The following is a 26,947-nucleotide window of genomic DNA, read 5'->3' on the forward strand; positions in this document are numbered from 1 at the left end:
AAAATATGGAGAAGAAAGGAGGATCAGAGAAAAACTACTGGATTGTGTAGTAATGAACAGATTTATATTGAAGAAGTTAATGTTAAATATTTGAACCCAGACAACCTGTTGTTTACTAAGCGCTAAAAACTGTAATTTTAAAAATCAATAAAACTTTTATTAAAAAAATAAGACATTTTCATATGATTTCCTGATAGGGAGCATAGGAAAGAGGTTAAAGATGTTTTATTTGTTTATTTGATTGATTGATTTCTATAGCTTCCCATCCCAGCCAAGTAACTCCGGGTGGCTTTTAAAACTATAGAAAAGTTAAAGCAATTAATAAAACAATGAAAACATCCAAAAATTGTTTTTCATAGTATTACATTCTACTACCACATTTCCTTATTATTTGCGTGTTCCAGAAGTCAATTAAAAATTAGAAAAAGGAAGGAGCAAAGGATTGAGAAATAATGGAAAAATCAAGAAATGGATAGCATCTAAGGCCCATCTGAAGAAATACATTCATAAAACAACTGCCATTAAAAGATTTACCGAGAACCAACAAACTATAATTGTATGGATGAGTAATGATAGCTGGCTTTAAAAAGGTAATTATCAAAACACAGCAAGAATATGCTAAATTAAATAGATCCTATTCAAGACATATGGACATTTTTTCTAGGGATATATAATCATGTTCACCTTATTAAGGTTCATTTGTTTAATCATGCAGCAACAGTTCTTGTGTTCCTAATTTTACTTACGAAGATCAGAAAGAGTATTTTAATTTTACTAGCACATTAAATTGCATTCTCCAAAACCATTTGTAATCTAGAAAAGTCAAAGACTGACTAGATGAAATATGCATAATCCTTCTTATTCAGGGTCAATATATCTACATTGAAATATTCAATTTTTATCATTATTAACTTTCCAGGATTGAGTTAAGACATTGAAGCCAGCTCCAAAATTTACTTAAATATTGCTATGCTTATTATAGAAAATGTTTTAAAATGAAAATAAATGTTCTGTCAGGTCTTAAGATACCTGTATCACAAAACAGTGAGAAAGGAACAACTCAAACTGTACTGGAAAAAACTATACTTTCCTAAATAGATGAATTGCAAAAACTCAATCTTTCACCACTTGGTTAAAAAAATCCTTCAAGAATTGGTCTAAAACAGGGGTGCATGAGGCAGCTCCGTCCTCAAAATGAAGTGTGAAGAGCTGTGGAATGATTGTGCACAAACAAAGCCGGACTGATGTTATCTTTCTTTTCCCATCGATGAACCTAACACCTGGGGATTTGCCGGTCTGCACCGCCCGGATGACTGTGGGGTGGGGTTTGCTTACGGACACTTTAAAATACTGACCTGTGAGGGAATCCCTCAGATTCTGTCTATTATGCCTGCTATCTCCCATTCTTAATAAAGGTTCCTGCTTGGAAGAAACTGTTTCCAAGAGTTCTGCTTTCTTAAGATGTGGGCTTGAAGTAGGCCCTGACATTATATTTGTTTCATTTTATTAATCTTTTTGTTCCTTATTTTAAAAGAAGACATGAAAAGAATAAGAAGAAAAGTACATTGTCTAGAGAGACTTGGAAACCAATAACAATTTTATCAGAAAAGAGCTCTTTTTAAAGTGCCTTGTTTATCTGATTAAAGTGATTTTGGATTGTACAATAACCATCCCAAGAGTCTTAAAATAAATGCAATAAAATAAATGCAATAAAAAAGAACACCAATATGCTTCACATACTGAGCTACTACATTTGTCTTTTTTTGTAAAGTGGAATTCAAAATTTCACTCTGTTACCACAAAGCATTTCCCTCTATGCATGGAGAGGAGTTGAAATCTTTCAGCAGGAAAGGACTGCCTGTCAGGAGAATTTCTAAATAAGTAAACTGAATTACATGGTAGCCTTATAGGATGAGAGTTATTGAAACTAAACTTTCTCCATAAATTCTTACACAATAAACAATTATTTATTGTACCCTTGTTTAAAACCATAGGGAAATATACAACTTATTTTGCTATCTAGTTTGATACCCCAATCCCAAAATGGCATCTCTTTTTAGGCTTTGTCATGTAATTTGATTGGGTTTTTTTCCTACACTCTTACAAGGAATTCCTGGTTTTAATACACAATTGTTTTCATTGGTGCTTTTTTCTGGGTTTGTCACTATACTGTTGTCATTGAGAATCATACTTCACACTTTATCAATCTATATCATTACTTGGAATGTAGATCTGAAAACAAGCTAGGTGTCAGAACCCATTCCTTTCCTGGGGGAGATCTATTTCAATTCTTTCCATTTCTTTTGTGGGTTCGCAGCATTTCCACCGATTTAATTTCACTCTAAAGCACTTACTGGGAGGAAAGAATTTCTTAGCTGACACATTGTCCAGATTGCCCCAATACAACAGCAACAGAACAAAGATAACAAACCCACTCATGCCATCAAAACAATTAGCACCGCAAGTCACCACCAAGCCAAACTTTAGCAGCCCGTAGTGAGCCAAACAGGGATTGAATTAAAAAAAGCACTAGAAACTAATGAATGGTTCCTAAGCCACAAGAACCTAAGCACCATGACAAAGGACATTGAAAGCTACGTGGCTAGTTGCCCAATTTGTGTTGCAGCTAAGAGAAGACAAGGGAAGACCCCAGGCTTGTCGCAACCAGTAGTGGCCCCATCAGTGCCTTGGAAAGAAATTTCTATGGATTTTATTGTGGAGTTACTGGAAAGTGGGGGGAACACAGTCATTTGGGTCATGATGGATTTGTTCTCTAAACAAGTACATTTTATCCCATACCAAGAAATCCTCAATGCAAAGCTGTTTATCCAACACATTTATAGACTTTGGATAGAGGAGTACAATTCACATCAGAGTTTTGGAAAGCATTTCTGGGACTTTTGGGGACCACTCAGGGGTTGTCATCTAGTCCTCATCCACAGACAAATGGTGGGACTGAATGGTTGAACTCAGTACTGGAGCAGTACATAAGATGCTTCATTAACTACCGGCAAGATAATTGGACTGAACTACTCCCATTCGCAGAAATCGCTTACAACAATGTAGTACATTCCAGCACAGGCTACACTCCTTTCCAGGTGGCAATGGGACAAAGCTTCAACCCAATGCCTGAACTTCCATCAAGTGAACTGACCATACCTACCCTGAAGGAATGGATTACACAATTACAAAATATCTGGCCGGTTGTAAAAAAGGCTTTAGATGAGGCTAAGGAAGCATATAAATTCCAGGCAGATAAGAAATGAAGTGAACCCAACCCGTTTCAAGTAGGAGAGAAAGTTTACCTGTCAACACAATACCTAAAATCCCTGCAGCCCTCAAAGAAGTTAGGACCAAAATTTGTGGGACCATTTCCCATTAAATGAATAATCAATCCTGTCACGATAGAATTGGAGCTCCCTAAGACGTTCCAACAGGTTCACCCAATTTTTCATTGCAGCCTTCTGAAATGCGAACTGCAATCGCTCTTAAGACCAGCTGCAGCTCCCTCCCCTCATCCAATCATGGTAGAAGGTGAACAATATTCTGAAATAAAGGAAATTCTAGATTCCAGAAAACACCATGGTTCCACCTAATATCTAGTAGCATGGAAACATCTGCCTCATTCCCAAAATGAGTGGGTTCAGAAATGTCATGTCAGAGCCCCCAGATTACTTTCACACTGCATATCCAGATAAACTAGACTAATCTTTGTCTCCCTTTTTTCTGTTTTATTTTCTACAGGTAGATTTCTCTTTTTTCTAAGGGGGGCAGGATGTCAGAACCCATTCCTTTCCTGGGGGGGCATCTATTTCAATTCTTTCCATTTCTTTCTGTGGGTTCTGCTGTTCTCCTGAGGGGGAGGGGGGAAGGCTCTGTGGTATGTTTTTCTGCTTTGCTACAATATATCCCTTCTGCTGTTTCTATATACTTACTCTTTGAACTGTTTCTCCCTTGATGTCAACCTGTGGTAAGAAAGGAATGTGCCTCCGGCCATCTGGCTTATCTCTCACTGCAGAAGGGAAGGTGCAAAGACCTAACAACATCTTCACAAGCATGGGACCCCGTTATCAGCTCTGTTCCCATAGTGGACTTAACACCTGTGGATTGGTTCATTTAAACTGACCAGATGAATTATTAGGTGGGGTTTGCTTGGGACTCTTTTAACCTATTGATCTGAGCGGGACACCCTCATAGATCCTGCCTTCTATGCCTGCCATCAGCTTCTCCTAATAAAAGTATTTTCCTTTACAAAACACTCTAGAGCAGCCTGTAACAACCTAGTGCAGTGATGGCGAACCTTTTAGAGACCAAGTGCCCAAACTGCAACCCAAAACCCACTTGTGTGCTGTCAGGTGCTGGGTGGGCGTGGCCCATTGGGTGGGTATGGCCAATTGGGTGGGTGTGGCCAATTGGGTGGGTGTGGCCAATTGGGTGGGCATGGCTGTGGTGGTAATGGCAGACTGGGTGCAACTAAAAAGTTTAATCAATGAATTCCAACTTTTGGGAAGATCACTGCGTGATCTTTTTTCCCCGCGAGAAGTTGAAATTGATTGATCGATTGAACCTCTTTTTTGCACACTGCAGTGGAGGCCTAAAGTGAAAAGGTTTTATAAAACCCAGCTGAAGGCCTAGGACTGGGGCGAGGGCGTGCATGCCCACAGAGAGGGCTCTGTGTGCCACCTGTGGCATGCGTGCCATAGGTTCGACATCATGGACCTAGTGCCTTTAGATACTATAGAAGAAGCCTACTTATAGAAACACAATCAGAGTTAAGAATGCATAAACTGATATAAAAATTACCTGTTGGACAATATAAGTAAATTAAGGTGTACCAATAACAGATCCAAAGCCTGACATACAATTTGATCTTACTGGGGCCATATATGGTCCTTATGCTAAGACCAGTTTTTTAAAAAAGAGGGAGGGAAGGTGTCCCTGATTGTGAACTAGAATTGTCAATAAATCTAGGAAATCTTGCCTGGAAGGTTTGCACATCTGTCTACACATTATTAGTATAGAGGTAATGAAACTTCATACAGGGATAGACTGAAAACTTTAACTAAAGCTTCATTCTAAGATTCTTAATACCAGCATTAAGACTGGCATGAACCAAAAGCCAACATGGGTTTGTCAAAACAGTTCATGCCAAACAAATCTTATTGCATTCTTTGACAAGGTAACAAAATTAGTGGACCAGAGGAATGCTGTATATATAATTTACTTGGATTTCAGTAAGGCATTTGATAAAGTAGACCACAACCTACTACTTGATAAGATACAAAATCCCCAAATCCTTTATTTATATTTTCAGATATTATATAGCACAATTTTATGCAATATAATGAAGAGTATCACACCAGCTACAGAAAGAACTGTGCTGTATTTGAAAACAATATCCTGGAGCACCAACATGGGCACAGCACAAAATTCACAACACTACAAATAAATCTGAAATGTATTTTAAAAATAGACAGCTGGAGCCTGCAGAACCACTTATGATTCTAAACATAGCAGAATTGCCAGGGAAGGGCACTGGTTTATGAAAGCTACTTCAGCCACTGCAAGTTCATAAGGAGCCTGAATGAGCAGGGCTTAGTTGAAATAGTGTCATTTCCCCAACTTTTTCAATTTATTTCAGTTTGCTTCAAGATAGATGGCTCTTGAGGTCTGTTGCAGGAATCCATTGTATGAATCAGTGAAGTAATGTTTAAAACTGTAAGATGAAAGGAAGGGGACTATCACACCTGTGTCAATGGTTCCAATTAGTAGGCACTGGGACATATCAAGAGAGAACTAAACAAAATGAGACTGAAGAGTTTAAACAAGGACGAGCCTGAGAAAAATCTTTGTTCCATTGACAGATTATTAATAGTCTCGTAAGGTCACTGGGTTCCATGTTTTAATTCATGTGGAGGACAAACCCGTCACACCTGGGAACACTGACCTTGGAGCTCTGACTTAGTCTGGACATGCTGGCCTTGATGAGTGGAAATTCTCCTGTACATGGAACCTGTCTAAAATCCATGGTGTAAGGATCAAAAATGAGAAATACCACTTTTCTCCATTCAACACACTTGAAAAACTGGATAAGATTTGCTCAATCAATCTTCATGGTAATGTCCCTCCATTCACGTTCTTCTTGATTTCTATTTTTATTGAAATCGACCCTGTTGGTCATCTGTTTTGAGCACTGTGAGCCACTGGAAATCAACTAGGGAGAAAGAGAGCGAGAGCGGACAACAAAAGAGACCTCTTCTGGGTGCCCCCAAGGGATTTTACGCTTGGCTGGCGGATCTCAATCGGGTTGCAGGACAAGAAGCAATGGATGGAAACTAATCAAGGAGAGAAACAACCTAGAACTAAGGAGAAATTTCCTGACAATTAGAACAGTCAATCAGTGGAACAACTTGCCTCCAGAAGTTGTGAATGTTCCAACACTGGAAGTTTTTAAGAATAGATTGGACAACATTTGTCTAAAATGGTATAGGGCAGGGGTCGGCAACCTAAAAAAGAAAAAGAGCCACTGGGAACCGGTTCCATCACAAATTAAAAAAAGAGGGAGCCGCGTGCGTGTGTCCATGCACGCGCATGCGCAAAAAGGTTTTTTGCGCATGCGCGGACGCACGCGGCTGCCATTTTTGTAAAAATGAGATGGAACCGGTTCCCGGTTGCCCGATGGTGACGGCCCGTCTGCAAAGCTGCCGCTTTCGGCAGCTTTGCAGACGGGCCGTGGCAGCTTCCTCAAATAGCGGTGCCCCTGCCCATTCCAAGAGGTGCGCGCGCACCTCTCCGAACGACCGGAGGTGCGCGCGTACCTCCGCGCGAATGGGCAGCGGTGCCGCTCTTTCAGGAAGCCCGCCGCGGCCCGTCTGTGAAGCTGCCGAAAGCAGCAGCTTAGCAGATGGGCCGCGGCAGCTTCCGCAAAGAGCGGCGCCCCTGCCCATTCCGAGAGGTGCGCGCGCACCTCTCCGAACGACCGGAGTTGTGCGCGCACCTCCCCAAACCTTTGGGGAGGTGCGCGCGTACCTCCGTGCGAAGGGGCAGCGGCGCCGCTCTTTCAGGAAGCTGCCGTCCAGCTCCTGACCCTATTTCACCCGCTTCCCCGCCTTGGGTCTGCCCGGTGTCCAACCTGGCTGAGCTCGGCCGAGCCCCGCTGAAGGGAGCGGGGGCATCCCCTGAGCCGCCGCCAACGGGGCCTACGAGTCCTCCTTCTCCGCTTACAGCTCTCCCCGACCCGGTTCCTCTCCCCACCCCCTTCGTTTGAAGGGTTGGCCGCTAACCTTCTCGCTCACCTGCGGGCTCAGCGCGATCGGCCGGCTTCCCCGCCCATCCTTGCCGGCGCCTTTCGCTTGCCGGGGCTCTCAGCCCCGGCGACGAGGAGGCAACGGGGGGCGGGCGGGCGCCTTTCGCTTGCCGGGGCTCTCAGCCCCGGCGACGAGGAGGCAACGGGGGGCGGGCGGGCGCTTTTCGCTTGCCGGGGCTCTCAGCCCCGGTGACGAGGAGGCAACGGGGGGCGGGCGGGCGCTTTTCGCTTGCCGGGGCTGGCGGGCGCCTTTCGCTTGCCGGGGCTCTCAGCCCCGGCGACGAGGAGGCAACGGGGGGCGGGCGGGCGCTTTTCGCTTGCCGGGGCTCTCAGCCCCGGCGACGAGGAGGCAACGGGGGGCAGGCGGGCGCCTTTCGCTTGCCGGGGCTCTAAGCCCCGGCGACGAGGAGGCAACGGGGGGCGGGCGGGCGCTTTTCACTTGCCGGGGCTGGCGGGCGCCTTTCGCTTGCCGGGGCTCTCAGCCCCGGCGACGAGGAGGCAACGGGGGGCGGGCGGGCGCCTTTCGCTTGCCGGGGCTCTAAGCCCCGGCGACGAGGAGGCAACGGGGGGCGGGCGGGCGCTTTTCGCTTGCCGGGGCTGGCGGGCGCCTTTCGCTTGCCGGGGCTCTCAGCCCCGGCGACGAGGAGGCAACGGGGGGCGGGCGGGCGCTTTTCGCTTGCCGGGGCTGGCGGGCGCCTTTCGCTTGCCGGGGCTCTCAGCCCCGGCGACGAGGAGGCAACGGGGGGCGGGCGGGTGCCTTTCGCTTGCCGGGGCTCTCAGCCCCGGCGACGAGGAGGCAACGGGGGGCGGGCGGGCGCCTTTCGCTCGGCGGGGCTCTCAGCCCCGGCGACGAGGAGCCAACGGGGGGGGCGGGCGGGCGAAGCGCGGCTTTCGCTCGGCGGGGCTCTCAGCCCCGCCGACGAGAGGAGCCAACGGGGGGTGGGTGGGCGGGCGAAGCGCGCCTTCTTGCTCGTCAGGGCTGCTTGCCCCGGCGACGAGAGGGAACGGGGGGGGAAGAAGCAGATCTACTTACGTTTTACTTCTTCCTCTCTTCCTCCACTCTGCCAAGTGCAGTAAAAAAACAAAGGTTTGTGGGTAGCCCACAAACGGTTTGTGGGCGGTCCCACAAACCAACCAATCAATTTAAACTTTTCAAGTTTTTTTGTGAGAAGTTTAAATTGATTAAGTTTTTTTAGTACCATTTTTTTTTCAAGAGGGAGGAGGCCTGGGAGCCGCATGGGCCGGCTCAAAGAGCCGCATGCGGCTCCGGAGCCGCGGGTTGCCGACCTGTGGTATAGGGTTTCCTGCCTGAGCAGGGGATGGGAGTAGAAGACCTCCAAGGTCCCTTCCAGCTCTGTTATTCTATTCTATTCTAGGGAAGAATTTTCTGCTGAATACATACAGGATTGTATGGTATATTATATCTTATTTAAGAATCTCAGGTTCCATTTCATTTTCCTATTGATGAAAAAGATTGCAGTATTCCACAGTTATGCAAACTCATTATACAGTATAAAAAATCATCCATATACTTATTAGGGAATAACAACATTTTGACATGTTAACGTCTTTCTTATTTACATCTTAAAATTTCATTGAGGACACAAAACTTTGACAAGTTGAACAATACCAGAGAATCTGACCTAAATATTTATAGAAATTATAAAAAAATGGATCTTTGTGATTTATATAAATTATCCCACTCTGAGAATGTTGCAAGGATGGAAAGTCCTGAAGGAAGAAATGCTGCTTAATCATTCAGTTTCCTCCACTCACAGAAACTTTATTCTATGAAGCAATTTGCAGAAACAATTGTATGGCTATCTTATCTACTCAAATGGTTTAAGGAATACTCTCTTTTAAAGAAAACATAAATATATTCATTACTTGTACTTCTCTGAAACCTCCATACCTGTTGGCTGTAATAAATTCACAAAAAGAGTTAATGCCCCTTGTCACTCTGTCTTTTACATAAAAACTAATTAATCCCTCTGAATGAAATTTGAGTGACATACATTTTTATCACTCCAGGACATATTTTTGCAGCAAATTTCATTATGTTCTCCACTCAAACAAATTATGTACATTTTAAATGAGAAATTAAACAAGCATTGAAAGCCCTGCATTGAGCTCTATCAGATTTGGCACATTTAATCTCTTAATTGCAATTTGGCTTTACTGTAAATTTTTGGCTGATTTTCGTAAAAAGCAAAAAATTCAGCTCAAAGGTTTTGTCCTGATTTCTATGAAATTTGACATACTTCCTCTCTACAATGTTCTAATTTTTTACAGGTAGTTCTCACTTAACAACTAATCAGTTAATGACTGTTTGAATTAATGACACCTTTGGAAATGATGCTATATAGCCATAGTGGCAAACCTGTGGCATGCAGAACCCTCTCGGTGGGCACACGTGCTGTTGCCCCAGTCCTAGGCCTTCAGTCCCATCCATGAGCAACTTGCATCAATACCCGCACAGGGTAAGGTTGCCGCTCCCACCCCCACCTCCCGAAAAGTTTTTTTACTAACCTGCCTTTCAGCTGCATTCTGTTTCTCTGTTTGCTTCTCAGCCTTCGCTGCATGTTTGTGGGACTATCGGTAAAAAAAAAAATCCATCAGATTTTCTAACTTCTCGCGAGATCTCAAGAAGTTAGAAAGTCTGATAGAACTTTTTTTTTTACCCAGTCCCACAAACATGCTGTGAAATCTGAGAGGTGAATGGAGAAATGGAATGCGGCTGAAAGGCAGGTTAGTAAAAAAAAATGCTTGAGGGAGGGAAGGGCATCTGGGCAGGGGCAGGTGCAGCAACCTTACTCTGCATGGTGGTAGGAGGTTTGAGTGCATGCCCTTCCCATGCCAGACCAGCCCCTGCAGGCTGTAACCACCACAGCCATGACCACCCAATGGGCCATGACCACCCAATTGGCCACACCCACCCAATGGGCCACACCCACCCGGCACCTGATGATACATAAGTGGGCTGAAGGAACATTGAAAGGGAAAGGGCTGCCTGCCAGGAGGATTTCAGCTCTGTATGAAGCTTCGCATAGAGATAAAATCTTTGTTAAACAGTTCTTTTGCTCCTTCTGCTTAATGAGCCAGGAGATTACTTAATGACCACAGTCAAGAGTGTCAAGAGCTAAGCAGTTAACAACTGCTTTGTTCAATAACTGAGATTCCAATTCTTTAATACTAAAAAATCAAAATACCAAAATGTTTTTATGTTTTTCCCAAGCTAGTTAGTAGGAAGGAAGGAACTTAGTTTCTTCAAATTGAGGAATAAGAAGAGGTAAAGCAGATTGGATTACTTTTAAAGATAAGATTCCAGCTATACAATAAATAGAATGTCCCTGAATTCTATGCATTTTGTCATACAGTATTAAAAGCAAATCTAGGAATAAGAATTCAGCATAACCAAGGGAAGCAACAAAGGCCTTGGCCCTGAAAGTTAAATAATGTATGCTTCCCTCCCAAAGTGGAACAATGGTTGTATTAAAATTTATCTTTAATTATAGGTATATTCAATTTTGTGTTTTTAATGTTATTATTTAGATTTAGTATGCAGCCCGACTCCATTTAAACAGTTAAAATAGTTGTAATTTATACTATTTATATTTGTTTAACCTGTTTTTCATTTAAGGGCTCACAATAGCATTATAGCACTTCCTCCTCCCAATTTTGTTTCCCACAGTGGCCCTGTGAGAAAGGTTGGGTTGAGAAAGAGTAATTTGTAATAAGTAATCCAGGAAGTTTACATGGCTGACAGTAGACTTCTTGATACCACACTAACATTTTGATCTCTAAAGTATGCTGTCTCTCATTCCTGAAAACAAAAAAAACTGTGTAGGAGGTGGAATAATTTGTGACATTCTTCATCTCTCTTAACCCTTTGAAATTGTAAATTAATTGCATTAGTTTGCATTCTTCACATTTCTTTCCTTCTAAGAAATGGATTTTTTTTCATTCATTAAATGGCAATTTATGGCCTGGCTGAAGCTACCCGAGTACCTCGAGGGGACAACAAAATCACTGATTTTAAACAGTGCGGGGGTTTTTGCTTTTGTTTTTGGCAAAATCAAGTAAAAAAAGGCACAGGATTCCTTAAAATCACCCTCAAAACTGTCCCATAATTAACAACATATGCCTTGGGGGCTGAGTTGAAATGCATCTGTTGGTCACATAAACTTCCTTCTTCAGTACTACATACCAAATTTTCTAAAATTCTGTAACTAATCTTTTTTTCGCTTATTACTACTCTATGTTTATGGTAGAATCAGGGATGATTCTTTGCTTAATAGTATCCTTCTTCATACCCTTCGTGATACAGCAATAGGAGACTCTGCAGATTTTCCTTATATAGATGTTGAATTCATAAGAAAAATCAGATTTTAATATGAAGTTCCATGAAAAAGTAACTAGACAAGACAGGAGCAATAAACAATAAAGGGCACAAATCTTTCACCCTCTACAGAAATATGAGGGATGATAGGAAAAGGACCAGAAAAAAAGAAAGCAGGTTAAGCTCTCTAGATATCAGCACTATTTTATGTAGATAGGTTGGTTCTATAGCAAAAGGAAATTCCTCTCTGTGATTGTGACTTGTTACATAAAAGACAAATATTAACACAAATCCAAACTCACATCTCTCATCATTTTCACAGCTTCCCTGGTTCTCCCCAGTTTTCTCGCACACATTGCCAGCCTCCTTTTTATGTAGACTAATACATTAGTGTCCCGTCCTGGGAAGAAAGAAAAAGAAGGAAGGAAAGAAAGAGAGAAGGGGAAAAGGTTTGAAGAGATTGTTTATAGAAACTGACAGAACAAAAGGTCTATTTTGACATCTGCAAAGAAATGCCTTTTCTTAGAATTTATTACTTAATAGAGATAGTAGCCCAACAAAATAAAAAAGATCTAAAACCTGTCCATTGCTAATTATGTTAGAGAAATACATTTATATAAATGTCTATACATTTATAGACATCACTGTGATACTTTCACATCACCACAGTATAGTAACTTCCACAACATGTTTTATTTAGGCATGTGTTCTTTCTGTTCATCCCCCTCTGAAATAACAGCTCATCTGTACAGCATGCCACAAATCTGGGCCATCAGGTTATGTCTACACTTTGCTCAATATTTTGCTAATGCAGCATATAAATTCTGATAGGATGCAGAAAAACATTTTTAAATTAACTATTCCTCCCAGATAATTTTGTTCACAGTAAACTGCTTGGCATTTCATAGAGCTACCATAGACCTATTTACACAAACCTCCATGACAATCTTAAGAAAGCCCCTTGAATTTGCTTTCTGCACACTGATACTGGATACATTGAAGAATGGTAAGAGATACATTGCTATGTGTGTAATGCAATTTCTTTTCATACTGTTGATAGCTCTCATTTAATAATAATTTGCAATTATCATTTTTAAAAATCTTAGTTCTTTGAACATCTGTTAGTGTGTATGATTAGTTTGCAAAAGTGAGCAACTTGGTGCTTAACAAGTTACTGCAGCAATTCTGACACTCCATGAGAACTGATCCTTCTGTATAAGGTGAAAAAACAAGTGAGATACATACTAAAGAATAAGACGAGGACATTCCTCAAAGGTCAGCAACTAGTAAGAGAACATACTCAGGAATTTTCCCCCCTGGTAAATCTTATTATGTGTCATCAAATTGTTATCAACACTTAGTGACTAAATACAGTGAGGGGGAAAAATTATTTGACCCCCTGCTGATTTTGTACATTTTCCCACTGACAAAGAAATGATCAGTCTATAATTTTAATGGTAGGTTTATTTTAACAATGAGAGACAGAATAAAAAAAATCCAGAAAAACACATTTCAAAAAAGTTATACATTGATTTGCATTTTAATGAGTGAAATAGGTTGACACCCCCCTCGCAAAACATGACTTAGTACTTGGTGGCAAAACCCTTGTTGGCAATCACAGAGGTCAGATGTTTCTTGTAGTTGGCCACTAGGTTTGCATACATCTCAGGAGGGATTTTGTCCCACTCCTCTTTGCAGATCCTTTCCAAGTCATTAAGGTTTCGATGTTTGGAAGCTCGAACCTTCAGCTCCCTCCACAGATTTTCTATGAGATTAGGCCACTCCAGGACCTTACTGTGCTTCTTCTTGAGCCACTCCTTTATTGCATTGGCCATGTGTTTTGGGTCATTGTCATGCTGGAATACCCATCCACGACCCATTTTCAATGCCCTGGAAGAGGGAAGCTTCTCACCCAAAATTTGATGGTACATGGCACTGTCCATCGTCCCTTTGATGTGGTGAAGTTGTCCTGGCCCCCTAGCAGAAAAACAGCCCCAAAGCATAATGTTTCCACCTCCATGTTTGACAGTGGGGGTGGTGTTCTTGGGGTCACAGGCAGCATTCCTCCTCCACCAAACATGGTGAGTTGAGTTGATGCCAAAAAGCTTGATTTTGGTCTCATCTGACCACAACACTTTCATCCAGTTCTCCTCTGAATCATTCAGGTGTTCATTGGCAAATTTCACATGGGCCTATACATGTGCTTTCTTGAGCAGGGGGACCTTGCAGGCGCTGCAGGATTTCAGTCCTTCACAGCGGAGTGTGTTACCAACTGTTTTCTTGGTGACTATGGTCCCAGCTGCCTTGAATCTTGCAGAGACTGCCTGGAGAGTTTGGTATCTGGTTGACTGATTGCTTCTGTGGACAAGTGTCTGTTATACAGGTAACAAGCAGAGATTAGGAGCACTTCTGTAAGGACCTGCCTCAACTAGATCTTTCAAGAAAGCAGAACTCTTGAAACAGGCATTGTCTCAAAAGAAATTTTTATTGAGAATTAGTGATGGCAAGAGAGCCAAGCAAGGCCCAAAGATTTGGCGTGTAAAGGATTACATCAAAAAAGCAATTCAAAACTCCTCTCCCAAGTGTCCAACCATCTGATTGAAAACCAGCCAATCCACAGGTACTATCATGTTATGAGAAGCTAGAGATTTAGCGCGCTTCTTGAGGTCTCTCTTGGTTTCATTTCCCAATGGACCCAGCTCCACTGTCTGGAGATAAAGGAGATGTTTTCAGGTCACATTCCTCTTGCCCAGAGGGTGGGCACCTTGTACAAAGCAGAGCAAAGCGAACAGTATACCTCATGCAAGCACCTTCCCCCAACACTATGGCAAGCCCCGAAAATACATAGGAAAAAGCAAAGAAAGGGGAAAATAGTAGGATTAAAGGCAAATACATTTGAGGGACTCTGACATTCTGCCTGCCACCCTTACAGAAAGATGAATCCACCTGCAAAACAAAATTAGGAAGGGGGAAAGGAAAACAAGCAATTTAGGGGCTCTGACATGTCTTTTATAAACCTACTCATTCTGGGAAGCAGGCAAATCTATCCAGGCCACTAAATACTGGGTGGAGTATTTATGAAAATCTAGAATATCTCTGATTTCAAAGTGTTGCTCACCCTCAACCATAATAGGTTGAGGAGCTGGAGCAGTGATAGGTTGTAATTTGGAGGTGACCTCAGGTTTCAATAAGCTACAGTGGTTTATTGGGTGGATTTGTCTCAAACTCTTAGAAAGTTCCAGATCCACTATAACAGGATTGATAATATGTTTAATAGGAAACGGACCAATAAACTTAGGCCCCAGCTTCTTTTGATGGCTGCAATGACTGCAAAAATCTAGTGGAATGGTAAACTCTGTCTCCAACATGAAAAGGCTTAGGCTCCATTATTTTCTTTACTAGATGACCTAAAAGGTCCAAAAAGGCTTTTCAGAACATGGAGGTGAATTGAACACCCCTATCGGATATTATATGTTTTGGAGCACCATGAAGGTGATAAATATGCTGCACAAACAATTTAGCCACAGTCTTTGTGGTCGGGATCTTCTGACATGGAATAAAATGGGCTTGTTTAGAAAACAAGTCAGCGACAACCCAAATGTCAGGATTTCCTGCACTTTCAGGTAGCTCAACAATAAAATCTCTCTCCAGGGTGCTGAAGGGCTCACCACTGGCTGCAGGAGGCCAGGAGTTTTTCCCTGCCTACATTTAGCAGCAGCACAAGTAGGGCAGCTAGCCACATAACTTTCGATGTCCTTCTTTAAGAAAGGCTACCAAAATTGCCTCCTTTACAAACCCAAAGTATCCTGCCATTTTTTGAATCATGACAGGCCTGCATGATTCCCAGTCTCTGATTTGCAGGCACCTACAGCTTTCCTCCCAGCCAAGCCAATCCATCTTGCACTGAACAGAGATTTTTATGGCTACTGAACCACTCATCTTTCTCCAGTGCCTTCTTGAACTCCCCCATCACCCCATTGTCTAATGGTTGGGGTTTCTTAGTCTGTGTCCTCGTAGTGGCTGGGGAAGCCAGTTGCTGTGAGGAAAGTAGAGGTTTAACCACTTCTGCCTTCACACTGTTCTATTGTGGCATTCGTGACAAAGCAGCTGCTAGGAAGTTTTTTTTCCCCAGGCAGATAATGGATGGAGAAGTTAAAACAATGGAAGTCTGGGCCCAACTTGCCTATTTTGAAACCTACTGGGAGTTTTCAAAGCTTCAAGATTCTTATGATCAGTCCAGACCTGGAAAGGAATTTTACTCCCTTCTAGGAAATGCCTCCAGGTTAAGAGGGTCCATCTTATTGCATAGGCTTCCTTTTTCCAAGTAGCCCACCATTGTTCATTTTCCCACAACTTTTTGGATGTTCTGTCTCCCACAACATTTTGGAGGCAGAGGTGTGAGGGGGAGACAAGTGATCTGGATGTGCTGTGTGGCTCCCTGCCCCATCATGGCTTCAGGCAAGCTAATAGACATTGGGATGGAGTGGTTGGGTGGCCATGTGGTACATCGGAATCACCTGCCTCCCCCTCATGCCTCTGCCTTACCTGCTGCTGATGCTGCCACGCATTGGGATCGACTGCCTCCCCCCCCAGCACCTCTGCTTGGAGGCCATCTCAGTGGTCACAGTGCTCAGAATTACCTGCACTGTGCAGACTGTGGCTGCTGCCAGACACCATCAGCCCCCATGCGCTAGCCACCTCCTGTGCTGGCCAAACCCACCTCCCCAGGGCTGATGATCTTAACTGTGGCTTATTTTGGGGGTAGGGCTTATATTAGGAGCATGCTAAAAATCGGGCTATGGCTTATTTTCTAGTTGGGTCTTATTTTGTGGAAAACATGGTAGAGCTAATTTTCTAGTCTGGATATTTATTTTATCAATGGTGCTCCACTGCTAAAAATGAAATCTATCAGACTAGAACATTTATAACCTTAATAAACCCTATAATATATTGTTTCACCTTTTACTGTCAGTAAAATGAGGACCCAGATTGTTGGACCCAATGTGCTGACATTGTAAACTGCCCAGAGAGTACTGTAAAGCAGAGGTCACCAACCTTTCTTGGTTGGCAGACTGGGGGCAGCGCTAGCACCCACTTGATACTCACTAGACCTGTTCTTATTTATTTATTTATTTATTTATTTATTTATTTATTTATTTATTTATTTTAATTTCATTTATATCCCGCCCTTCTCCGAAGACTCAGGGCGGCTTACAAGCTTAGCAGTAGCCTTCATTCTATGTATATGCCTGCTTATTAGGGCTTTCACACACACCCCAAGCGGCATTATTACAAAGTCAGCTTAATTGCCCCCAACAATCTGGGTCCTCATTTTACCTACCTCGGAAGAATGGAAGGCTGAGTCAACCTTGAGCCTGGTGGGATGCGAACCTGCACTAATTGCAGGCAGCTGGTGTTACTTAAGGAGGCATTAGCCCACTGCTCCACCAAGGCTCTTACATGGTGTGGTGCCCCATTTTTGTGCCCTTCGGGGTGGCAGCATCCCATTTTCACTCCCCATGGCAAAATGGTGTCCCATTTTTTGCATCCCAAGGCATTGTTCTCATTTTTGTGGCCTGAGATGTGGCGTTGGCCCATTTTTGTGCCGCACAGGGCAGCGGCGGCCCATTTTCACACAACATGGTGCAGTGGCAGCCCCATGGTGCAGTTAGACCCTGTGGCATGGCAGCATCCCATTTTTATGGTCTGAGGCATGGTGGCAGCCCGTTTTTGTGCCCCACGGCATGGCATCCTGTTTTTGCACCCCATAGCCACAGTGCTAGCACAAGCATGGGGGTTGTGCACACACACATGCATGCACTGTCCAGCCTGTCCCACGGCCCAATGGCCAGGAGGCCATGGTCCAGTAGTGGGCCATGGCCCGCAGGTGGGGGACCCCTGGTGTAAAGCACTATGGAGCAGTATATAAGTTTAAGTGCTATTGCTAAATAATTATTTATGTTAATATGCTAATATTGGTTGACTGTTCTGTATGTGGAGTTGTTCTTGAAGACCACCCGGAAGCTTCAGCTGGTCCACAATGCAGTGGCATGCGCTTAGCGATAACAATAGCATTTAGATTTATCTACCGCTTTATAGTGTTTTACAGTCCTTTCTAAGTGCTTTACAGCATCAGCATATTGCCCCCAACAATTTGGGTCCTCATTTTGCTGACCTGGGAAGGATGGAAGGTTGAATCAACCATGAGCCGATTAGGATCATACTCCTGGCAGTCAGCAGAATTAGCCTAAAATACAGCATTCTAACCAGTGCACTACCATGGCTCTCTCAGTTTGCCCATGTAATAATTTTGTGAACTGCACTGATTGCCTGTTTGTTTCTGGGTATGAGTCAAGGTGTTTCATACTACCTCTAAAGTCTTATAGAACATAGGGGATAGTTACTTGAGGGGATGTCTCTTTTTTCTAGTATCTGCTTAGCTGGTTTGTTCTGACAGGGTTGATGTGTTCTGGGTTTCTTAAACTATGCCACCTAGCAAGATTCTAAAAGTGTGCCTCTTCTGTAATAGCACATGTCTTCTGGAATGAGGCTCCCCCCAAAATTCAAATGATCCCATCCCACAGGTATTTTGAAGGGTCCTGAAGATGTGGCTCTTTACCCAGGCTGTTGGTGAAGACAACTGATGCCCCCTTTCTTCCTTTTTCCCATTTCTACTGGGATTTATCCTCTCTGCCATCTTTGGTTTTTTTATTGTTTTGTTTTGTGCTTCTTATATTGTCTTATTTTAAAATATATTTAACAATTTATAAACTATTTACAGTTGCTTATAGTCAGGCAACATGTAAATTATCATCATCATCATCATCATCATCATCATCATCATCATTATTATTATCATTATTAGCAAAATCTCACAGACTGATTATCTACAATGTCATGATCGAGTTGTCAAAATTATACATTGGAAGCTGTTCCAGAAGTTTGGGTTTGAATGCAGCAAAAATTAACACCAAATGCTCTTAAAAATGAGCAAGTCAAAATCCTGTGGGACTTTCCCATCCAAACAGACAGACATCTGACCACAACACACCTAACAGCACTAATGTGGAAAAGAAAAAAGTCTGGTTCATTGATATTGCAATACCAGATGATGCATGAATTGAAGAGAAATAAAAATGCCAAATGCAATAAAAACATTTGGTTAACTGTGTGACCAGCCTTAACATGCCATTAAGTCAGGGGTGACTCTAAGCAATCATAGAATTTCTTTAGAAGCATATGCTAGTATCACTACAAAATATTCATCTTTAAAATGGTAAAACCATCCGGGTAAATATGGCTATAATGTATTGTGTATCAATGAACTGAAACATTAAATAAAATTTTCAGTGATATCAATAATATTTGGCATTTTATCTTATTTTAAAAAGGAAGAAGCCAACCTTGGTAGATACAGTAAATTAGTAGAAGAGTCATTCCTCTCTTTTTTATCACTGAAGACTGCAATACACATATTGGGTTAGAAAGACAAAACCTAGATCAGGCATGTCCAAAGTCCGGCCCGCGGGCCATTTGCGGCCCGCGGGGCGGTTTAATACGGCCCGCAACAGCCCTCCCTGCTGTATGTAAATGCGGCCCTCCCACGGCCCTCCCTTCTGATTGAGGGCCGCCCCTTCGGGAGCTGCTCCCACCTCCCCCGCCGAGGGGCCGCCCCAGGAAGCGCAGGCCGGCCCAGCTGCCGCCCCCACCCCGCCAGCCAGGCTCCGGGGCTCCACGCGGCTTCCTCCGCCTCCTCCTCCTCCTCCACCAGGCCTGCTTGGGGCCCAGGGTGGCTCCAGTGCGCAGGGGAAGCGCGCGGAGAGCGGATCGCGCCCTCATCCCGGCCGGAGCGCAGCCCAGAGGAGGAGCCGCTGGGCCGGGCATGCCCTGAGCGGCCGGGGGTCTCCGGTCGGGCCATGCGGCACTGTGGGTGAGGCGGGGGTGGCCGGCGGGGGTCTCGGCCTGCCCGCCCATCCCGCTGAGCACCTTCCCTGCACGCCGCGGCTGCCCATGGCGGCGGCTCCGGCCCCGGCGGCGCTGGGGCTCCCGGGCGCGGGGGCTCCGGCGGTGCTGGGCTGGCCGCTCTGGTACCACAAGGACCTGAGCCGGGCGGCGGCCGAGGAGCTGCTGGCGTGGGCCGGGCGGGCCGGCAGCTTCCTGGTGCGCGACAGCGAGAGCGTGGCCGGCGCCTTCGCCCTCTGCATGCTGTGAGTCCGGGGACCCGCGGGCGCCGCCTTGGGGACGGGCCGCAGGAGGGAGGGAGGGGAGGGGAGGGGGCCAGGGCACGCCTGCAGAAGACTCCCCCCCGAGGCTGGGCATTCCATGGTGGCGGCCCCGGAGCCTGGAGCGGGGTCTGTCCAAGCCTCCGATTTCTTTCTTTTTTCTTTCTTTCTTTCTTTCTTTCTTTCTTTCTTTCTTTCTTTCTCTCTCTCTCTCTCTCTCTCTTCTTCCTCTCTCCTGCCTCCATTCTCTCTTCTTCCTTCCTTCCTTCCTTCCTTCTCTCTTTCTCCTTCCCTCCCTTTCTCCCCCCCTCCCTCTCTCAGCCCTGCCTGGCGCTGGACTCCCGGGGGTGACCTTCCGCCATGGAATCCGAGACGACTTTTTCAGCTGCAGAAATGTCAGCCTCCCGGGATGGGCTGGGCGACCCCCCGGCGGGGAGAGGTGACTCCCCTCCCCCTTCTAGTGGTTTTCCCGACTCCGGCCGCGCCGATCTGCCGCTCCTCCGGTGGGTTGAAGGGCCGGCTGCCTGGCCAAACCGCCATGATCCTTCCCCTCGCCCCGGGCTTGGCGCGGCGTCTGTGCCGGTGCAGCGAGGCTGACGGTGCGCACCTGGCCTGGCTGAGCGCATGGCGGTTCGGCCAGGCAGGAAAAGGTGCAGGAAGCGGCCGCCGCCTGGTAACGGCGCCCCGGCTCACAACATGGAGGCGGCGAGCAAGCGCGCGCTCAGGGCGAGGCGGCCGCGGTCCAGTGAGGGAAGAGCGCCGAGGGAATGGCCGGCCGGGCTGCGCTGCTGCCGAGCGAAGCTCGGCCGGGGCGCACGCTCTGCTCTGCCTGGTGCCAGCTCAGAGACTCCGCCCGCCAGGCCCTTCTCCCGCTCAGCCAGGCCAGGCGCGCACCGTCAGCCTCACTACACCGCCTCCACGTTGTGAGCCCGGGCGCCATTACCAGGCGGCGGTCGCTTCCCGCACCTTTTCCTGCCTGGCCGAACCGCTGCGCTCCTCCCCCCCGCCCCAGCCTTGGCGCAGCGTCTGTGCCGGTGCAGCGAGGCTGACGGTGCACGCCTGGCCTGGCTGAGCGGGAGAAGGGCCTGGCGGGTGGAGTCTCTGAGTTGGCGCCAGGCAGAGCAGAGCGGGCACCCCGGCCGAGCTTCGCTCAGCAGCAGCGCAGCCCGGCCAGCCACTCCCTCGGCGGTCTTCCCTCACCGGACCGCGGCTGCCTCGCCCTGAGCGCGTGCTTGCTCGCCGCCTCCACGTTGTGAGCCCGGGCGCCATTACCAGGCGGCGGCCGCTTCCCGCACCTTTTCCTGTCTGGCCGAACCGCCACGCTCCTCCCCCCGCCGCGGGCTTGGCGCGGCGTCTGTGCCGGTGCAGCGAGAGCGCGTCTTCTTTGCCACCGGAGCTGCCCCGGCTTCGAAGCCCTCTGGCTCCCCTGGGCCTTGGTGACATCCAGGGAAGGGCCGGTGTGTGTGTGTGTGTGTGTGTGTGTGTGTGTGTGCACGTGCGCACATTCTGTGTTTCACAGCCATTTTATGGGCTGGGATGTGGGGAGCTGGACAGGGGTAGGTAGGGCCCTGGCCTAGCAGAATTTGTGAAGTGGTGGAAGTGTGTGAGCTGTTACCAGACAGTCAAAGTAAGTTTGACAAGGTCAGACTCTCTGGTAACAGCTCACACAGTAAGTTTTTTTAAAAATTTATTTAAAATACATTGTGAAAACTCAGCTGTCAGTTGATCTTATGTTATAAAATGAAAAGTATGCCATTTGCAATTAACTTGGCATAAAATAATTCATTTGCATTTAATTGTAATTGTTCAAAGAATGTTCGGAAAAATGTTCGGCCCTCCAGCATGTTCACTTCATCCAATCTGGCCCTCTTTGAAAAAAGTTTGGACACCCCTGACCTAGATCATTGAATCACCAAGAGCTTCACACATACTATGGGAGTACAGATTCTGATTAACAAGTTTTTCAAGTTTTGTTATGTTTTAATTTATGTCTTTGTTTAATCTCCATGGATATTCAGAGGTCCTCTTCTGTTTTATTTTTGTTTTTGTTTTTGATTTTCTTAAAGATGGGTAATTTAGATTAGTGGAAGAGGACAACCTGAATATTGCTAGTGCAATTCCTATCATCTGTCATTTGCTATGCTGGTAGAAATTATGACATTTAAGGTATCAGAAAGTGAACCAGTTATTGCTGTCTCTCCCTAATCTAAACCATGTAAAACCAGATAAGGACAAGTGGTGCTCATTCTATAATGGCAGCCTTTGATTTGACGTTTTGACTATGTCTGATAATCATATATTTCTACATTGTGTCACTATAAAGACACTGCAAGTTCTCTATTTTCTAGAAAAATCATTTCTGTGCAAAAAATCTATTATCATATATTATCATCCCTCTGAGAGCTCTTGACCAAAACCCACATTCTCAGATTCTATGAAATGGTGTTATTCTTTTAGGATTTGAAAATATTCCTTTATTAGATAATTAATTTCATTCAATGTATTTAGAAATTTTATTCTTGATTAGCTAATTTGCTTCTTATAAACAGCCTCTATGTTCTCAAGCTTTAGTCTTTCTACCATTTCTCCAATAACATCAACATGCAGACAAAAACATAGGCAAATTTTAATTTTCTGTTAATGATTCAATCATAATAAATGCTAACAACAATGCCATTCTGTAACATACAATTCTCAGTTTTATAGATTTACTACTAATTACTTGCATTCACCCATTTTGGAAGAAAAGCATGGAGACTCCAGTGCATTGATTGGGCGGAAACCTTACTAACACACACACACACCACAGAATAATGTCACTAAATGTATTTATTTGGAAAAATGTGAGCTGAAAAAGCAACTTTTTTGATAAAACATCAAAAAGCAAAAGCAAATGCAAAACAAGTCTCTAAATATGATCCACTTGTTTTTATTTTGCAAATTAAACAATCAAATTCTTCTAGTCTTTTTTTTTGCATGACGTATTTCATTTTTGTGATTAAACAAATTAACTCATTGCTCTTATCCATTTTGAATTCATCTTTCCTGCATGCAGGTGGCTGTAACTGGAAACTATGGATTATTTTCTCCATTTTGAATTCATAAGAATTCAAAAATGTATTCTTTTTAGCTATCTTAAGTTGTACACCCTAGAGTTATTTCTTCCATTACATTTTTTGCATTTTCTTTCTTTCCAGTTTTGCAAATTATTTACAAATTATTTACATATATATTATATTACTGAATTTCACAGTTTTTTCCACAGAACCATTGTACTATTCAGTTTTTTATAATAAATAGAATTCAGTGTTCAAGCTACAGAATTTCTCTGTAGTTAAATTATTCTTAGTCAATTGCAAGACACTTGTTCCTCAGACTACGGTAATATGTTTATTAAAAGGCATAAGCTTTTGTGAACTATAGCTCACTTCATAATGCATGCATATGGAGTGGCTAAACTGATGCAGGATTAAATCAGGATGAGAAAGTGAATGAAGGTAACCACCCTGTCTTTTCCTTTTTTCCTAACACCTCATCCTAATTTAAATCCTACATCAGTTTAGCCATTCCAAGCATCTAATGAACTGAACCTATGAGTCACAAAAGTCCCTACAGAAACCTTCTGATCTAAAGAATTGGTAACAGAAGGAAAGGTTCTTACTGTGCTGAGCTTCATATTGGGTACCATGATGCTGTAATTGTTGGCTACGTCTGTAACAGCCTTCACCTGCTTTCAGAGCCTGTTTAAACAGTTTTTCTGCTTCCACAATAGTTGTTGCTTCCTCTTCTGCCAAGAGAATGTAAGCAGTGGCACATCTGTCAATGAAATGACAAAGTAATTATCACAAAGAGAGCTAGAAAAATAATAGGATACATTGTTGGGGTACATTAGGTGGACAAGCGATTTGGGCATACCTGATTCTTTTAGGTAAAATGTATGCCTCAATCCAGCAACTGGCTGCAGGCATGGAAACTCTGCAACATATTTTTAGATCTACCAAGCAACCTTATTCACTTCAACAGAATACAACTTTGCATGTGCCCAATTCTGCAAGTTCAAAGCCATCCAATCCTGAAGCTATGGATCTAGGCAGCAAACTACCAGTTAAAATTCAGGTTGTGGTGGGATAGAAGAACTCTGGAAATACCAAATTCTATATTTTTCAACTAGCAACAATGATTGGTTTTATTTTGGAACCATACTGTATATACAACCCATGAATGAACAAATAATATCCAAAGAACAACTAAGATAGAAAGCCCAACAGGCAAACAAAGACCATTGTAAATGGATATGGCAAATGGGTGATTGGGGCATTCAAGTAGAGTAAGTGTTATACATCATGTCTGAAATAAGTAGATGACAATACATCAAAGAGATACTGTCTCTTAAAAACTCAGAAAATATATCAGTCCATGTCTATCATGATTAGTATGAAAGAAATGTTTCTCCTGCATCAAGTCCAACTCATCCTCTTCTTCATTTAGAAAAAAAATGAAAATATCACACAAATACAACTTTAGCTTCAACAAATTCCATGCACACATTGCTCAGGTATTGTACAGAATAGTATTGTACAGAATACTATTTCAAGTTTTCTCAGTTTGTACAAGACTTTCCCAAAGACAGGAAAGTGGCACAAGACTCCCCAAGTAATAAGAAATTATAACAAAGCAAATCAATTTAAAAAAATCAAAGGACTTTCAGTAGACTTACTCATTTAACTCTAAAGCTTCATGTGCTGCAGAAATTCTGGCCTGTGGGTTTCTTTCTCTCCAAGCCTTTTGCATTACTAAGAAATGAAACATTTTTTTAAAAAAGTGCAGTAATTTGGAGGTAATGCTAGGCTTATCTAAAGTACTAATATATTAGCAGGGCATTTCACCACACAATTAATTAAGTCCAAAAATATAATCAGATACTGATTATAGAAGAGGTACCGTATATACTTGAGTAGAAGCCGAATTTTTCAGCCCACTTTTTGGGCTCAAAAATTCCACTTCGGCTTATACTCCAGTCAACAAAAAAACTTACCGAGGACTTGTGCGCGGCCGAGGCTTTGGTGCTTCCGGGATCGCGCGCACCTCTCCCAAGCCACCGCCATCCGGAGACCTGCCGAAGTTTGGGGAGGTTTGGGGAGGTGCGCGCGCACCTCCCCAAACCTCACCAAACGTCGGCAGGTCTCCGGACCTCCGCGCCTTGCCTGCCTGCTTCTTTCCGCAGCGGAAAGAAGCAGGCAGGCAGGCCGCGGAGGAACGGAGACCTGCCGACGTTTGGGGAGGTTTGGGCGCCTCCCCAAACCTCCCCAAACCTCGGCAGGTCTCCGTTCCTCCGCGCAGACCTGCCGACGTTTGGGGAGGTTTGGGCACCTCACCAAACCTCGGCAGGTCTCCGTTCCTCCTGCCGACCTTTGGGGAGGTTTGGGCGCCTCCCCAAACCTCCCCAAACCTCGGCAGGTCTCCGTTCCTCCTGCCGACCTTTGGGGAGGTTTGGGCGCCTCCCCAAACCTCCCCAAACCTCGGCAGGTCTCCGTTCCTCCTGCCGACTTTTGGGGAGGTTTGGGCGCCTCCCCAAACCTCGGCAGGTCTCCGTTCCTCCTGCCGACCTTTGGGGAGGTTTGGGCGCCTCCCCAAACCTCCCCAAACCTCGGCAGGTCTCCGTTCCTCCTGCCGACCTTTGGGGAGGTTTGGGCGCCTCCCCAAACCTCCCCAAACCTCGGCAGGTCTCCGTTCCTCCGCGCAGACCTGCCGACGTTTGGGGAGGTTTGGGCACCTCCCCAAACCTCCCCAAACCTCGGCAGGTCTCCGTTCCTCCTGCCGACCTTTGGGGAGGTTTGGGCGCCTCCCCAAACCTCCCCAAACCTCGGCAGGTCTCCGTTCCTCCTGCCGACCTTTGGGGAGGTTTGGGCGCCTCCCCAAACCTCGGCAGGTCTCCGTTCCTCCTGCCGACCTTTGGGGAGGTTTGGGCGCCTCCCCAAACCTCCCCAAACCTCGGCAGGTCTCCGTTCCTCCTGCCGACCTTTGGGGTGGTTTGGGCACCTCCCCAAACCTCGGCAGGTCTCCGTTCCTCCGCGCAGACCTGCCGACGTTTGGGGAGGTTTGGGCGCCTCCCCAAACCTCCCCAAACCTCGGCAGGTCTCCGTTCCTCCTGCCGACGTTTGGGGAGGTTTGGGCGCCTCCCCAAACCTCGGCAGATCTCCGTTCCTCCGCGCAGACCTGCCGACGTTTGGGGAGGTTTGGGCGCCTCCCCAAACCTCCCCAAACGTCGGCAGGTCTCCGTTCCTCCTGCCGACGTTTGGGGAGGTTTGGGCGCCTCCCCAAACCTCGGCAGGTCTCCGTTCCTCCTGCCGACCTTTGGGGAGGTTTGGGCGCCTCCCCAAACCTCCCCAAACCTCGGCAGGTCTCCGTTCCTCCTGCCGACCTTTGGGGAGGGTTGGGCGCCTCCCCAAACCTCCCCAAACCTCGGCAGGTCTCCGTTCCTCCTGCCGACCTTTGGGGAGGTTTGGGCGCCTCCCCAAACCTCCCCAAACCTCGGCAGGTCTCCGTTCCTCCTGCCGACCTTTGGGGAGGTTTGGGCGCCTCCCCAAACCTCGGCAGGTCTCCGTTCCTCCACGCAGAGCTGCCGAGGTTTGGGGAGGTTTGGGGAGGCGCCCAAACCTCCCCAAAGGTCGGCAGGAGGAACGGAGACCTGCCGAGGTTTGGGGAGGCGCCCAAACCTCCCCAATGGTCGGCAGGAGGAACGGAGACCTGCCGAGGTTTGGGGAGGTTTGGGGAGGCGCCCAAACCTCCCCAAAGGTCGGCAGGAGGAACGGAGACCTGCCGAGGTTTGGGGAGGTTTGGGGAGGCGCCCAAACCTCCCCAAAGGTCGGCAGGAGGAACGGAGACCTGCCGAGGTTTGGGGAGGTTTGGGGAGGCGCCCAAACCTCCCCAAAGGTCGGCAGGAGGAACGGAGACCTGCCGAGGTTTGGGGAGGTTTGGGGAGGCACCCAAACCTCCCCAAAGGTCGGCAGGAGGAACTGAGACCTGCCGAGGTTTGGGGAGGTTTGGGGAGGCGCCCAAACCTCCCCAAAGGTCGGCAGG

The 26,947-nt window shown here is 45.7% G+C and overlaps 1 protein-coding gene across 4 annotated transcripts in view; it reads right to left on the reverse strand.

The window, feature by feature from the left end:
* ST7 (suppression of tumorigenicity 7) overlaps positions 1–26,947 on the reverse strand; it is a 202,508-nt gene that overhangs the window by 49,253 nt on the left and 126,308 nt on the right. For all 4 annotated transcript variants that reach the window (XM_083366702.1, XM_083366701.1, XM_083366700.1 and 1 more), the window contains exons 6-8: positions 24,585–24,660; positions 23,529–23,683; positions 11,948–12,045 (exon numbers count right to left, since the gene is read on the reverse strand). In XM_083366702.1, the coding sequence (XP_083222828.1) occupies positions 11,948–12,045; positions 23,529–23,683; positions 24,585–24,660 (329 nt within the window). The remainder of the gene's footprint in view (positions 1–11,947; positions 12,046–23,528; positions 23,684–24,584; positions 24,661–26,947) is intronic.

The sequence above is a fragment of the Vipera ursinii genome (genome assembly GCF_947247035.1).
Source record: "Vipera ursinii genome assembly, chromosome: 6".
Taxonomy (NCBI): Eukaryota; Metazoa; Chordata; class Lepidosauria; order Squamata; family Viperidae; genus Vipera; species Vipera ursinii.